A 15,485-nucleotide genomic window follows, 5' to 3' on the forward strand; every position below is an offset into this window, starting at 1 on the left:
GGGAGGAGGGTTTGGCTCTTCCGGGGAATGTTTTTATGGGTTCACCCATCGGAAAAACTGACGGTAACCCCGAAATGAACAGTAACCCCAAAATGAAAAGTAAACCCTAAAACTAACAGCAACCCCCAAACCTAACAATAAACCCCAAAGTGAAAAGTAAATTCCCAAATTAACAGTAACCCCAAAATGAAAAGTAAACACTAACATTAAACTCCAAAATTCACATTAAACCCCAAAATTCAGAATAAACCACCAAACTAACAGTAAACCCCAAACCAACAGTAAACCCCAAACCCAACCCCAAATTCCTGGCCTGACCCCCCAATCCTGGATCCCAGCAAAGCTCAGCTCCGATTATCCCGCCAGTCCCGGGGACAATTCCAGGCTCGGACTCACCTCGCGGAGCTCGGAGCGGATCAAGAGGGTTGTGTGGAGCAACCCCAGAACCGAGAAGGTTTTTATACCTTTTCTTGGGCAATCAGCTGGAGCTGAAACATCCACGGGCCCCGATGAACGATCCCACAAAAATTCCCTCCACCTCTCGCCGCCCCCAGATCAAGTCGTTATTCCGCTCAGCAATTATCGCTTGTTGTTACAACTGCGGTGTTACTCAGGAGTAACTAATGATTTAATTTTTTGTTTTTGTTGTAATTCTTATTATGGGGGGTTTTTTTCTGACTTCTGGGATTGCCTCACGGATTGCTCAGAGCTTTGATCCGTCAGCACCGGGCGCTGACACAGCTGTGACCCCACCCCGGATTTATTTTCTTTTCCGAGGAAAAGGGAATTGTGCAATTCCTCCTGTGGTTGACCCACAGTGACTCCGGTTCGTCTGATGGAATTTGGGGTTTGGGAAGAGCTGGTTCCCATCCTGCTGGTCCCATCCAAGCTGGAAAAATCTTCATTTAATGGATTTGAGATGCTCCAGACCAGTAAAATCTTTATTTTATGGGTTTTAGGGGTTCCAGGCTGCCAAAATCTTTATTTAATGAGTTTTTAAGTCTTCCAGGCTGGCAAAATTTTTAATTAATGGGGTCTTAGGAACTCCAGACTGGAACAAAATCTTTATATAATGGGTTTATTTAATATGACACAAAAATGCCCCCCCCCCAATGAACAGTAAACCCCAAAAATGAAAAGTAAACCCCAAAAATGAAAAGTAAATCTCCAAACCAACAATAACCTCATAATTAATGATAAACCTCAACCTAACTTGTATTTGTCAGACCAGAGGAAGAAGAAATCAAGAAGGAATTTCCCAGGAATTCATTCCTGGGGAAAAGGAATTAATAACATAAGGTGCAGTTGACACGAAAAAAAATTACATTTTTCCCGTTTACAGAAAAAATTCCCCTGGGGAAAAGAATTTTCAGAAAGAGTTTCAGAAAAAAAAAAAAAAAAATCAGAAAAGAATTTTCAGAGAAACCAGAACGACCCCAGGCACGGAACATGGAGCACCGTGAAATATCTGGGTGGGAGTTTTCCAGGAGGAAAATCCACGTCCATTTTTTTAGGGAATCTGCTGAGTAAAGAGAAGTCACTCGGGGTGAGCAGGGTCAGGGATCCATGGAAAAAAATTTGGGAATGTCCAGCTCCAGCTGAGGCAGAGGTTTGGCTGCAGCTTCAGCAGATTTTTTGTCCAGATTCCTCCCTCCTCACTCAGTCATGGATTGAATTTCCTGTTGTGTCTCTGCGTTTTCCCACACCCGAATTTCCAAAGGAAAATGAGATTTTTTTCCCCTGGGAAATCCCTCTCCTTTATGGAATTACCAATAAATTATTGATGTATTGGTAATTACCGATTGAAAATTACCTTATGGAGTTACCAATAAATTACCGATTTATTGGTTATTACCAATATTTATTGGCAATTACCAAACTGAACAATTATTCATTTGTTTAGGATTATTTGTTCAATTGTTCAGGAATTGTTCTCCCAGGAGGGAATCCAAGGAATTCCATGGATTTTCCACCCCTGGAATGTCCAAGGCCAGCACGGATCCAGTTGTGGGAGATCCTTTAAGGAAATTTAAAGTTCTTTTTCTATCTCAAACCATTCCAGGATTCTCTGGTTTATTTGGGATTTTAGGGATAAATTCTGGATCCTATCCCAGGTTTTTTCCATGGATTCCCCACCTCTGGAATGTCCAAGGCTGGGTTGGATCCACCTGATCTATGGAAGCTGTCCCTGCCTGTGGAGCAATTCCACAAATAAATAAAATAAAATAAATAAAATATATTTTAAAAACAAAATAAAATAAAATAATTTTTAAAATTTAAAAATAAAAAAAATAAATAAAATAAACTTTAGTTTTTAAAATTCTAATAAATAAAATAAGTAAAATAAATTTTAAGAATTAAAAATTAAATAAATAAAATAAAATAAAATAAAATAAAATAAAATAAATACGATACATTAATTCCCGGATTTTCTTTTTTTTTTTTAACCAATTTGGCCAAATCAGCAGAACCGATGCAGGAAATGAAACCGCTCCTCAAAAAAAAAAAAAAAAAAAAGCAACCCCAAAACAAAGGAGGAAGAAACCGGAGGGTGTTGGGAGAAACCGATAATTGTCCTGAGGCGGATAAAAGAGAGTTGGGAAACAACCCGGGATGTCTCAATTCCCCCTGGGGCCATCCCGGGATGGGATAAAAACCTCCCGGTCCCGATTCCTCCCATCGCAGTCCCGCAATTCCCAAGATTTCAGCTCCTCTTCAGGACCTCGGTGAGTCCGGGGATGCTCCGGGTCTGGAAATCGACTGGGAGGGAAGGAGGGAGAGGGAGAAGGGGAAAAAAAAAAAGAGAAAAATCGGAATTTTGGAGAGGCAGCTACTCGAGAAGGATGAACCGAGAGAAGGAATAAAAAGAGAAAAATCTGATTTTTTTGGAGACGGAATTACTTGAGAAGGAGAGAGGGAGGAATTGGGAGAAGGGAAAAAGAGAAAAATCGGAATTTTTGGAAAGGAACTGTTTGGAAAGGAGGGAGGGAGGAACTGAGAGAAGGGAAAAAAAGAAAAATCTGAATTTTTGGAGGAGGAATTGCATGGGAAGGAGGGAGGAAAGGAGAAGGAGAGAGACAGGGAAAGGGAAAGGGAAAGGGGGAGAAAAATCAGAGTTTTTTCCAGAGCAGGTGCTTGGGAGGGAGGGAGGAGAGAGGAACGGGGTTAGGAAGTGGAAAAAATCTGAGTTTTTGCAGGAGATGCTTGGGAGGGAGCGAAGGAGGGACAAGGAAAAGATAGACAAAAATCTGAGATTATGTAGAGTTTTTGGAGGGAGGAGAGGGAGAAGGGGAAGAAAGGAAAAATACCAGCAAATCATCAGAAAAGTAATTAAAATATCAGAAAAAAAAAATCAGGAAAAAAATGGGAAAAATCAGAAAAACCCCAGAAAAAAATCAGAAAAAAGATCTCCTAATTTCCAATTCTCTCTCCTCTCCTCTCTCTCCTGCCAATCAGAAAAATAAATAAAATATCAGGAAAAAATATCAGAAAAAAAAATCATAATAAAATCAGAAAAATATCATGAAAAAAAATCAGAAAAAAAAAAGAGAGAAAATAGCAGAAAAATATTTTAAAAATCAGAAAAAGAGAGAAAAAAAATCAGAAAAAAATCAGAAAAAAATCGGAAAAAATTCAGGAAAAAAAAGAAAAAAAAAACAGAAAAAAAACCCAGAAAAAAAATCAGAAAAACACTCGGAAAAATATATATTTTAAAAAATCTCCTCTCTTCCCTCCCCAGCTCTCTCCTGCCAGGATGTCCTTCTCCAACCAGCTCAGCTCCCGCTGCTCCGCGCCCTGCGCCGTGTCCTGCCCTGAGCCGGTGGCCTGCGCCTGGAGCCAGCCCTGTGTCACCTCCTGCGGGGACAGCCGGGCTGTCATCCACCCCCCACCCGTGCTCATCACCTTCCCAGGGCCCATCCTCAGCTCCTGCCCCCAGGAGAGCATGGTGGGATCCTCAGCACCTTCCGGAACCTTCCTGGGCTCCGGAAACTTCCTGGGTTCCGGAAACTTCCTGGGCTCTGGGGCTTCCTACGGCTCCTACAAATACGGGAGGTCCTTCTCTTCCTACGGATCCTCTGGATACGGCTCTGGGAGCTGCAGGCCCTGTTAAATATCCCAGGGATGAGCGAAGATCCACCACGGAGCGAATCCAGGAATCCCGGAACATCCTCAGCCCCCTGATTTTTTGTAAATTCCACTTTTCTGATTAATTTTTTTCCCTCCTCACCTGATGGTTCCTGTAAAATTCCACCTGAGGATCATCCTGTCCATGACCCAGGCCCAGCTGGAGGTGGGATGAGGCTGTGTCACCTTCCCGTGGGATTCCAGGAGGAATTCCCCGTGGAATTCCCAGCCCTGGAGGGATCCTTTCCTTCATTTTCCCCCCACCTGATGTTTTCCCATCCTCACCTTGATATTTCTCTCCCTCCTTTCTCATTAAACCAACCATGCATCAAAATCCAGAGTTTTTCTTGTGGTTTTTCATCCAGAATTTTGGCTTTTTTTCCCCCTGCAATTACGGGAGGTCTTTCTGTTCCTATGGATCCTCTGGATACGGCTCTGGGAGCTGCACAGAATCCATGGAAAATGATCAGTATCCGTGGAAACTGTTCAGGATCCGTGGGAATTGTTCAGAATCCATAGGAAATGGTCCAAGATCCATGGGAAATGTTGGGAATCCATGGGAACTGCACAGAATCCATGGAAAATTCATGGTCAGAAATCCATGGGAAATGGTCAGGATCTATGGGACATTTCAAGATCTATGGGAATTGTCCTGAATCCATGGGAATTGATCAGGATCTACGGGAAATGTTTAGGATCCATGGAAACCCTTCAGCCCAAATTCCTGCCTGAGCTCATTTCCCGGCTGGAAATTTATCCCAGCCCCGATGTTTATCTCATCCTGGGTCTAGACTTGTTTTATTTCTGGTGGTTTGGTTGGTTGGTTGGTTTTTTAAAGTTTTTTATTTATTTATTTTCATTTTAATTTTTTAAAAATTGTTTTTATTATTCTGTTTTTATTTCTATTTTTCTTTTGATTTTTAATTTTTTTCTTGATTATTGACGCCATAAAACAAAAGAAGAGCAACTTTAGGGTGGAAAAAAATCATCGGTTTACTAAAAGAAAAAATATTCGGAGTAGATAAAGAAATAGGAAAAGTGTCAAAAAATGAAATGATGAAAATTCTTTTTTTTTGTTTCTTTAGGGTATTTTTTCCATTTTTGTTTTGGTCTTTTGTGGTTGTTTTTTTGTGGTTTTTTTTTTTTTTTTTTTTTTTTTTTTGTTGTTGTTGTTGTTGTTGTTTTTGAGGGGTTTTTTTGGTTGTGGTTTTCGTGGGTTTTGAGGGGAATTGATTTTTTTTGTTCTTTCGTGGGTTTTTTGTGCTTGGGTTTTTTGGTTTTTGTGGGGTTTTTTTAAGTTTTTTTGTTGTTGTTTTGGGGATTTTTAGTGGGTTTGGGGAGGTTTTTCTGGGTTTTTTTTTGTTTTTTTGTTTTTTCTTTTTTTTTTCTTTTTTTCTTTTTTCTTTGTTCTTTTTCCTTTTTTATTTTTTCTTTTACATTTTTCCTTTTTCCTTTTTTTGGTTTGTTTTGTTGTTGTTGTCTTTTAATTTTCTTTCCCAAATAATGATTATTCCACTCTTCGGCCACTCAACCCAAACAACATGAAATTAAAATTCCAGCTCCAGGAGTAACACACTCCAGGAATGTTCTGGAACCTCCTTCTTCTCTTTGTTCCAGGTTATTTCAGGGCGGGATAATGACCTGGAATTCCAAATTCCATCCCCAACCTGTCCATTAGGAAAGAATGAATCCAACGTCATCTTTAGGATAAAAAACAACTTGGGGTGGGATGAGCAGGACATGCCCAGAATCCCAAATTCCCCTGGAATTCCAAATTCCCCTGGAATCCCAAATTTCCCCAGAATCCCAAATTAATTTCCCTGCAGGGATCTGCTCCTGAAATTTGGGATTTTGCTCCAGGTCCCTCCTTGACAGAGGAAAAAAGTCCTTGGATAAAGAAAAAAAAAAAAAAAAAAAAAAAAAAAAAAAAAAAAAAAAAAAAAAAAGGAAAATTTGGGATGCAGAAATGTAGAGGAAAGATTTGGGGTTTGGTTCAGTTCCTTTTGCTTCGAGAGGGAAAAAAAACAATAATAATAAGATCACCAAACAGGACAATAAAAATTCCTGCTACAGTCTGAAGGTTTTATCCCAGAAAATGCAGAGAAATTCAGAAAATCCTATTTTTGAAGAATAAAATATTTTATCCCCAAAAATGAAGAGAGCTAGGTTGTTTTTTAGGAATAAAATATTTTATCCTGGAAAATGCAGAGCCAGGGGTTTTTTTTAGGAATAAAATATTTTATCCCATAAAGGGTTTTTTAGGAATAAAATAATTTATCCCAGAAAATGCAGAGCAAGATTTTTTTTTAAGAATAAAATATTTTATCCCAGAAAATGCAGAATCAAGTTGTTTTTTAAAAATAAAATATTTTATCCCAGAAATTGAACCCTAAATTTTCTCTCCAGTGGAGTTTGGAGCCATCCAGGAAGAGTCTGGAGGTCAAGCCTGTCCCTCTGCCTAAGGCTGAGTGTCCCCAAGAGAGCCCAAAAGGAGCAGAGGAAAAAAAGGGAAATTCGGGAAAAACGGGTTTGATGCGGCAGCGTTTTAATGGGAATGCAAAAGTGGAGTCGAACATTGGCAGAGAGGATCATGCAGAACAAAAAAAGAGAGGAGCCGACTCCTAAGAAAAGCCCAGAATCACCCCAAAATCACCCCAAAATCGACATCACCCGCGCCAGCCCGACGCCCCCTTCCCCTGACACTTGCCGAGACCTTCCAATCCCCACAATTCCCCAAAATCCCTCAGTTCCGATCCACGCTCGGCGTCGAGCTGGGCAGAGAAAACCCCAAAAGCACAGGCCAGAAGACGCAAAGCCCCAAGAAGAAGAAGAAACAGAAGAAGAAAGAAAAAAAAGCCTGAACTAAAAACCTAAAGCTCTATCCTAGACTTCAAAACGCAGAGGTCCTGGTTTTTCCAGCGGCGTTTCCTTCTCCGGCATCCTTCGGGTCACGTTCCAAATTCCTTCTCTTCTTTCCTTCGTTCTTTTCCGTGGTCGTTTTTCCCCCAAAAAACCAAAAAAACCGATCCTGCTCAGATCTTCTTGCAGAGCCCTCTCTGGCACGGGTGCTTCCAGCGGGTGGAGAAGGTGTAGGAGCGCTCAGGGACGCACTTGGTGGCGCAGGGCGTGGCGCAGGGCGTGGCGCAGGGTGTGGTGCAGGTGGGGACGCACTTGGTCACGCACTTGGCGGGGCAAGGGGCGGGGCAAGGGGCGGGGCAAGGGGTGGGGCATGGTGGGGCGCACTTGGTGGTGCAGGGTGGAGGACAGGGTGGAGCACAGGGCGGGGCACAGGGCGGGGCACAGGGCTGGGCACAGGGCGGGGCACAAGGTGGGGGACAAGGTGGAGCACAAGGCGCGGCACAGGGCGGGGCACACTTGGTGGCACACGGGGTGACACAGGGCGCGGCACACGGGGTCACGCAGGGCGCGGCACATGGGGTGACACACGGAGGGTCACACTTGGCCACGAAATCCAGACATTCCAGACCCTTCTGGCCCGTCCCGATGGCCACGCCCGTCTCCAACGCCCCAGCCAGCTCGGCAGACTCAGAAGAGCCCACCACGGTCTCCTGGGGGAAGGTGGTGAGGATGGGGCCCGGGAAGGTGACCACCACGGGCGGAGGGAAGATGATGACCCTGGAGTCGGGACAGGCCACCACGCAGGGCTCGGTGCAGGCGGCGGCGCGCGGGTCCGGGCAGGGCTCGGCGCACGCGGTCTTCTGGCAGGACATCTCGAGGTTGGGTTGGACCTGCAAGGATGGGGACAAAGGGACAGGTGTCAGCGGTAAGGAGGTGGCGGGATGGGAATGAGAGCTGGGGACAGAGAAATAGCTCTTTGGGGATGTGAAATAAGGTTTTTGGGGACACCGAACCACCTTTTTTGAGGAGGTCAAACCACCCCCTTGGGGACACCAAAACACCTGTTTGGGGACATAAAATAATCGTTTTGGGGACATCAAAACACTGCTTTGGGGATATCAAATTACCCCTTTGGGGACATCAGAGCTGGGGACACCAAACCACCTTTTTTGGGGATATTGAATAACCTTTTGGGGACACCAGAGCACCTCTTTTGGGGACACAAAATAAGGTTTTTGGGGACATTAAGTAACCTCTTTGGGGACGTTAAAACACCTCTTTTGAGAACATCAAATAAGATTTTTGGGGACACCAAACCACCTCTTTTGAGGACATCAAATAACCTTTTTGAGGACCTAAAATGACCTCTTTGAGGGACATCAAAACACTTTTTTTAGGGACATCGAAACACCTCCTTGGGGACATCAAATAAGCTTTTTGGGGACATCAAATAACCTCTTTGAGGACACCAAACCACCTCTTTTTGGGATATTAAACAACCTCTTTGGGGACACCAAAACATCTCTTTTGGGGACATTAAATAACCTTTTGGGGACACATGCCATCTCTTTTTGGGGACATCAAATAACCTCTTTGGGGACACCAAACCACCTCTTTGGGGACACCAAAACACCTCTTTGTGGACGCTAAACCACCTCTTTTGGAGGACACCAGAATGCCTCTTTGGGAGACACCAAACCACCTATTTTGGGGACACCAAACCACCTCTTTGTGGACACCAAATGACCCCTTTGGGGACACCAAATGACCCCTTTGGGGCTGTTGTTTAATTCAGATCTGTTTCCTCCTGTGCAATTTGAGCTCCGGAGGCGGAGCTCAGTAAAATGAGGGTTAACACATAAACCACTGTAGGAATGGACAACACCAGAGGTTTTGCCAAATCTGGACAAATCCCGGGCTAAGAAGATAAAAATCCGAGGAACATCATCCCTATGATGAAACTAATCCATAAGGATACCAATAATTATGGATTTAGGGCAGCCAGGTGCCTTGGCCACAGATATCTCAGCACAAAACTCACTCAGAAAATCCAAGAAAAAACTTTTTGCAGGGTCAAGAGGGAAAATCTGAATTTAAGTTTCCCAAAGTTGAAGTCCCAGAATTAAGTTCCTGAAAAAAACTGAATTTAAGTCCCAAATTTAAGTTTCAGAGGGATTAAAACCCTTCCCAAACCTGGGCTGAATTCTCCTCACCTTCTTCCTGGTTTTGAAATTAAATTTGATTTTAAGGGCGGGGATTTGGAAAACAGCACAAAAATCCTTTTCAAGTTGTTATTTCAACCTTACCCAAAATTCCACCTCAAAAGCACCGAGAGAAGGAGCCACTTAATCTGTTGTTGCAGATTAAATGGAATATTTCGGGTTCAGCCCAGGTGAGTATTTGTTTGGTTTTTTTTTAGCTGGGTGGGGCTGAGTTTGACTCAAGCCATTTTTGTTTTCTTTCCCCGTTCCAAATGTGAATTATTCACCCAGAACTCCAAACCCTAATCCAGGTGCTCTCCTGAGCTTCTCACCCTTTAAATCTGCCACAACTCCGAATTCCCTGTCCTTGGCTTCACCCTGAGCAGAGACCAAACCAGAGGGAAGGAACAGCTGAAAACCAGACCTAAACAAAAATCACAAAACACCCCGAGCGGATTCAAATACTCTCGCTTTGCATGAAACCAAAACTTTGCATAAACAGAACAAAAATCACCCAAAGCTGCTTCCCAAGCCGCCTTTTTTTGGGTCATTCCCGTAGGAAAACCAAGAATTCTGTAGAAAATTGGAATTTTGTCCACAGGGATGCTCCATCCGCAGCTCTGCCCATCTCAGTATTTCCAAAACTCAAGTTTAAATTTCCCACGCCAGCTCTACCCAAAATCAGATAAAAATCAGAAGCCACAAGGTCGGAACCACCCCCGAACTCCCATGTGGGAGGTATTTAAGGTTACCCAAAGGTTGCATCCATTAAGTTTCCATAAAGCAATGGAATTAAACGTTTTTGATATCATCAAGATTTGCAAATACGCTTTTAAACTCCGATCCCGCAGCACTTCTGGATGAATAACCAAAACCATTTTGATTATTCCATGAAAATAAACTGAATTGTCTTCCAGAACAGCCAGGACGCAAATCCAAAATTTGGCCCTGAGCTAAATGTAAACATTTTTTTTTTTTTAATTAGACTCCTTTTGTTTTGTTATTTTAGGAAGAATTTATATCAGGATCAAACTTACTCAGTTCACCGAGGAGAAGCCGACAGGACCTGCTGGAAGCTCCCTGAGTCAGGAATGGTTTTTATATCCCCGGCTGGACCACCAGGCTGATGCAAGAAAACGACGTCATATTTGAGCATTAGGTCCCATTACTCCCCAAACCAAATTTGAGGGGGGTAATTACGCTAATTGCTCTGCTTTGCTCGCTGTTTGTGTTCATTACCCGTTTCTCGCCAGCACGTGACCGCCGTCGTTTGGGCCCCCCTACCCTGGAATTCTTCTCATTTCAGAGTTTTTAATGCTCAGATTTTATTCCTTCAGGGTGGAAAACCCCGGGCTGAGCTCGGCTTTGTGGGATGTCCCGAGCTTTGCAAGGCTGGTCCTTGCAGCTCCTTAATTCCCAGGATTTGTTTTCCTGGCCTCTGAGACTGCAGCAGAGCCTAACCCAGAATTAACCACCAGCGTTCCCAAACTTGTCAGGACGTGTTTATGGGAATGGCCAGACTGGAGTGGCCACTCCTGGCTGAGCTCTGGCTCCTCGTTTGGTGTCCGAGCCCGGGATCCCACTCATCCCAAATTCCAAAACTCCAGGAGTTCCTCCTCGGCGTGAGGGAGAATTTCTTCCCGCGGAACTGCTGCTCAAGGAGGGGGAAAAATTGGGATTTTTTTCCCTCTCAGGAGTCATCTCAAACCCACGAGGATGTGTCCCTGTGTCACCTGCCCCTGGGGGATCTCCAGAGGTCACTTCCAACCCTAAAAAAACCTGGAATTTTGGGATTTAAAACAGCACTGGGAGTTGATGTGGCCGGGGGTGCTCCGGGTTAACACAAAACTCTGCCACACACACACACAAAAAAAAAAAAAAAAAGAAAAAAGAAAGGGGAAAGTCCCTCTTGGGAAAAGTGGGATGGTTCAGAGGGATCCTGGTATGGGATAAATCATTCCATCCCCAGTTCCTTTCCTGGTGGTTTCGGTCACCAGAAAAATGTTGGAGCATGGAGGAGTGTGGGAAGCTCGGGGTGAGCGAAGGGAGAAGCCACCAAAGAAAATTAAAATAAAAACAGGGAAAAAAGAAAACTGATTTATTTAAGGATATTCAGGACAACTTTGGATGCAGAGGATGAAGAGTTCCAGCCCAAATTTGTGTTGGGGGTGAAGCAGAAATTCACCTGAGAGCTCAGAGAGCCCCATTTAAATCCCCAAATATGCCCCGATTTGGGGAAGGTGAGCATCTTTCCTGGCATTTTAGTCACCAGAAAAAATGTTGGAGCGTGGAGGAGTGTGGGAAGCTCGGGGTGAGCGAAGGGAGTAGCCACCAAAGAAAATTAAAATAAAAACAGGGAAAAAAAAAAAACCTGATTTATTCAAGGTCACTCAGAACGACTTTTCACACAGAGGATGAAGAGTTCCAGAAATTCATGGCACGCTGAGAGGTGAGAAAATCCCATTTAACCCCCCAAATACGCCCTGATTTGGGGCAGGGGATTGAAATGGTGTCATTAGGATAAACAAACACACGGCCGGGCTGTTTGATCCTAAAGAACCAGAAGGATCCGAAATTCCCCCCGAGGTGTTTTCTGAGTCACAGAAAACCACGTGGGTGGTGGCCCTGACACATTTCTCTGGCAGGGACGCTATGATTCAATATTAAACATGATTTAATATATCCCCAGCCTGTCATTAACTTCAGAGAGAAGTTTTGCATGGATAAAACGTGAGTGGGTGTTTGCAAAAAACCATCCCCGAGCTGTTTCCTCACAGCATTTCCCAAATTCCCAACCAGGGCTTTTTTTGCCCAAGGGGAGCCTCTGGAATGGGTCTGTTTCCAGGAGAGCACCGAGGTCAGGACAAAAAAATCAACAAAACAAAGCAAAAAAATAAATGTTCTGAGTGAGGAGGAAAGGTGGAGCTCTGAGGTTGGGAGGAAAATAAAAAAAACCAAGCAAAAAATTAATGTTTTGTGTGAGTGGAGAAAAGGCGGAGGGCCGAGGATGGGACAAAAAAAAAACAGAAAAAAAGCAAAACAATAAATGTTGTGGGTGAGGAGAAAAAGTGAGAGATGAGCCCAGGAAATGTTGGGGGTGCTCAAAACCATCTGGTTTGGAGTGGCAGGTCCTGGGGTTGTGGTGTCAACCTGATCCTCAGCTGAGTTTGACACAGAATTCTGGAGCTGGGAAGTTGGGATGGACACCCGGGAGAGGATTTTAAAGGAATTGAAGAAATGGAATGGTTAAAAAAATCCTTAAAAATCCCCTCATCCCACGCCCTGCCATGGGCAGGGACATTTCTACCACCCCAGGGTGATCCTGCCTGGCCTTGGACACTTCCAGGGATGGGGAATACATGGAATATCCCCTGTGATGGCCTCCCCATGCTCACAGGGAAGGATTTATCCCCAAAATCCACCTAAACCCCCTCCCTGTCAGTCTGAACCCATTCCCCCTTGTCCTGTCCCTCCATCCCTCGGGAATTGTCTCTCCCCATGTTCCTCATGGCCCTTTTCAGGTCCTGCCAGGCCACACTGAGGTCACCCCAAAGCTTCTCCAGGGCTGGACAATCCCGGCTGTGCCGGCCTCTCCTCCCAGCAGAGCTGCTCCATCCATCCCTGGGATCCCGTCCTGGAGCCTCCTCTGGGCTGGGATCCGGGACCAGGACCAGGATCAGGACCAGGATCAGAATCAGGATCCGAATCAGGTCCAGGATCAGAATAAGGACCAAGATCAGGATGAGGATCAGGGTCAGCAGGAGAATCAGAATAGGGACCAGGACCAGGATCAGGATCAGGATTAAAACCAGAATCAGAATCAGAATCAGCATCAGAGTAAGGACCAGGACCAGGCTCAGCAGGACCTGTCAGAGGCTGCTTTTACTGCAGCAGCCCAACCCAGAAACCTCTGGCAGCTCCAGAAAAGTTTGGAGACAACAGAATTCCTTCCCAGTTCCTTCCAGCCCTGCCAGGAGGATTCCTCCTCCTCTTCCTCCTCCTCCTCCTCCACTTCCTCCCTCCTGCAGATTTTCTCCCGTTTTTTTGCTTTCTCTGGGGCATTCCCAGCTCCAGGTCCTCATCCCTTGGCAGGTTCCAGCCTCAGGAAATCCCTCAGGAATTCTCCTCCGGGAGGAGCCGGCTCTGCCCTTCCCGGCACCGATTCCTTTCCCCAGAGCAGCTCCAGAGGGAGCTTTGGGACCGGCTCACACAGGAACGAATTCCTTCTCCTGCCTATATTTTATTTATTTACATGGATAACGCAAAATCGGGGATGAGGAAGTGGAACAATCCCAGCTGGAAAAATATTTCAGGCTTCAAACTGGCCAAGCAACAAAAGGTGCTGCGAGCAGGAAATGGAGATAAATACGATTTATTTGAGAAGTTTGGGATGGGGAAAGGATCAGAGGGAGCTAGGGGGGCTCCAACCCTCCCAAACTGGGTAATTTGTTTGCAATCGCGGTGGAGCTCTGGAGACAGGAGGCAAAAATCCCACAGAATTCCAGCTCAGCAAATCCAGGGATGTGTCACAGGGTGAATGAAACCAGAGCCCCAAATTCCTGTTAAAAGTGGCCTGAAAGTCATTCCAAAATTTAGGACAGGAGGATTTCAGCTGCCTCAAGGTGGTTTCCAAACGAAGGGTTTGTAGGTGAGAAGGTGGAAAAGAAAAAGTGAGGGGAAATTTGGGATATAAAAGAGGTTTAATGGGAGTTATTGGTGGTGGAAAATTTGTTGTCCCCACTGCCAAAACCCAGCATTGAGTGGGATAAAAGGGCCTGGTTCTCATCCAGGAGCTTCCAACCCTCCCAAATTCCTGGAGCCTCCAACCCTCCCAAAATCCCTGGACCTTCCAATCCTGGCCAAGAAACAAAAGGTGTCGTGAGCAAGAAATGGAAATAAACATGAATTATTCCAGAAGTTTGGGATGGAAAAGTCCAGAGGGAGCTGAGGGGGCTCCAACCCTCCCAAATTCCCGGATTAGGCAAAAAAATGAGTTGGAAAAAGGAGTTACAAAGAAAAGAAAAAAACAACTCCAAACGAAGGGAATTTGAATGCAAGAGAACTTTAATGTCAGCGAAGCGCTCGGGGCAGAGTCACACGCAGGGAACAGTACAAAGAACCATCCCTGGCGCTTTGGGAAGCGCCGCGGACCCACTAAGGCTGGAGGAGGCGATTCCTTGGATGTCCCGGGCCCGCGGCTCCTTCCCCGGGAGCCGAGCCCAGCCCGGGGCCACTGCCCGCACCGCCGGGGCCGCCTCATCAATAGAAAAAGCCGCAGTTGCCTCCTCCGAACCTCCCGGAGCCGGAGCTGCCGCCCCCGAAACCGCAGGAGCCGCCCCCGAAGGAGCCGAAGGATCTCCTGCCTCCAAAGGATCGGCGCCCTCCAAAGGATCCACCCCCGGAGCCCCCGAAGGATCGGCCCCCGAAGCCACAGGATCCGCCCGTGGAGCTGCCGCCCCCATAGGAACCCCCAATTCCCCCATAGGAACCCCCAATTCCCCCAGAGGAACCCCCAATTCCCCCATAGGAACCGCTGCCCCCATAGGAACCCCCAATTCCCCCATAGGAGCCCCCAGAGCCCCCATAGGAACCGCTGCCCCCAAAGGAGCCCCCAGATCCCCCAAAGGAGCCCCCAGAGCCCCCATAGGAACCGCTGCCCCCAAAGGAGCCCCCAGAGCCCCCAAATGATCCCCCAGATCCCCCAAAGGAGCCCCCAGATCCCCCAAAGGAGCCCCCAGAGCCCCCATAGGAGCCCCCGATGGCTCCCCCGGAGCCCAAGGGTCCCGCGGCCCCCGAGGGGAAGGAGGTGCCCACGAAGCTCTCCTGGGGGCAGGAGCTGAGGATGGGCCCCGGGAAGGTGATGACCACGGGCGGAGGGTAGACCACAGCCCGGCTGTCCCCGCACGAGGTGACGCAGGGCTGGCTCCAGGCGTCGGCGACGGGCTGGGGACAGGACACCTCGCACGGGGACGAGCAGCCGCTGCTCACCATCGCTCCTGAGGACATCTCTGGGGCTCGCACAGTCACCTGCGACAGCACGGAAATCAGAGCTGAAAATACTCCCTCGAATATTCCGGAATGGGAAAAGGAATCCTGCTCTGGGGCAGGAAATAAAAACGGGGAGGGATGGCGCCAGGAGCTTTCAGCCTTCTGAGGTTTGACATTTCTGCTCCTAACAAAAACACTCACATTCTGGAAATACGCATTCCTTTCCTGAGGGAAGGGCAAATTAACAGGCTCCTGAGTTGGTCGCTGGGCTCACAGAGGTGATCCTCTCATCCCCAATCCCTGAGCAAACCC

The 15,485-nt window shown here is 46.2% G+C and overlaps 2 protein-coding genes across 2 annotated transcripts; one reads left to right on the top strand and one right to left on the bottom strand.

Annotated features, from left to right (window-relative positions):
* The first annotated feature begins 3,754 nt into the window (after positions 1-3,754).
* On the top strand, positions 3,755-4,111 carry LOC136373187 (scale keratin-like). The gene has a single exon (XM_066338111.1). The coding sequence runs from the start codon at positions 3,755-3,757 to the stop codon at positions 4,109-4,111; it is 357 nt and encodes a 118-aa protein (XP_066194208.1).
* A 10,333-nt stretch (positions 4,112-14,444) lies between these two features.
* Positions 14,445-15,190, bottom strand: LOC136373188 (scale keratin-like). The gene has a single exon (XM_066338112.1). The coding sequence runs from the start codon at positions 15,174-15,176 to the stop codon at positions 14,445-14,447; it is 732 nt and encodes a 243-aa protein (XP_066194209.1). The 5' UTR covers positions 15,177-15,190.
* Positions 15,191-15,485: the final 295 nt, after the last annotated feature.

This window comes from Sylvia atricapilla, chromosome 33 (genome assembly GCF_009819655.1).
Source record: "Sylvia atricapilla isolate bSylAtr1 chromosome 33, bSylAtr1.pri, whole genome shotgun sequence".
In the NCBI taxonomy this organism is placed as follows: Eukaryota; Metazoa; Chordata; class Aves; order Passeriformes; family Sylviidae; genus Sylvia; species Sylvia atricapilla.

What these genes read in the sequence shown, in the direction of transcription:
- LOC136373187 (XM_066338111.1), top strand. Translation starts at nt 3,755, where the DNA reads ATGTCCTTCTCCAACCAGCTCAGCTCCCGCTGCTCCGCGCCCTGCGCC.
- LOC136373188 (XM_066338112.1), bottom strand. Translation starts at nt 15,176, where the DNA reads ATGGTGAGCAGCGGCTGCTCGTCCCCGTGCGAGGTGTCCTGTCCCCAG.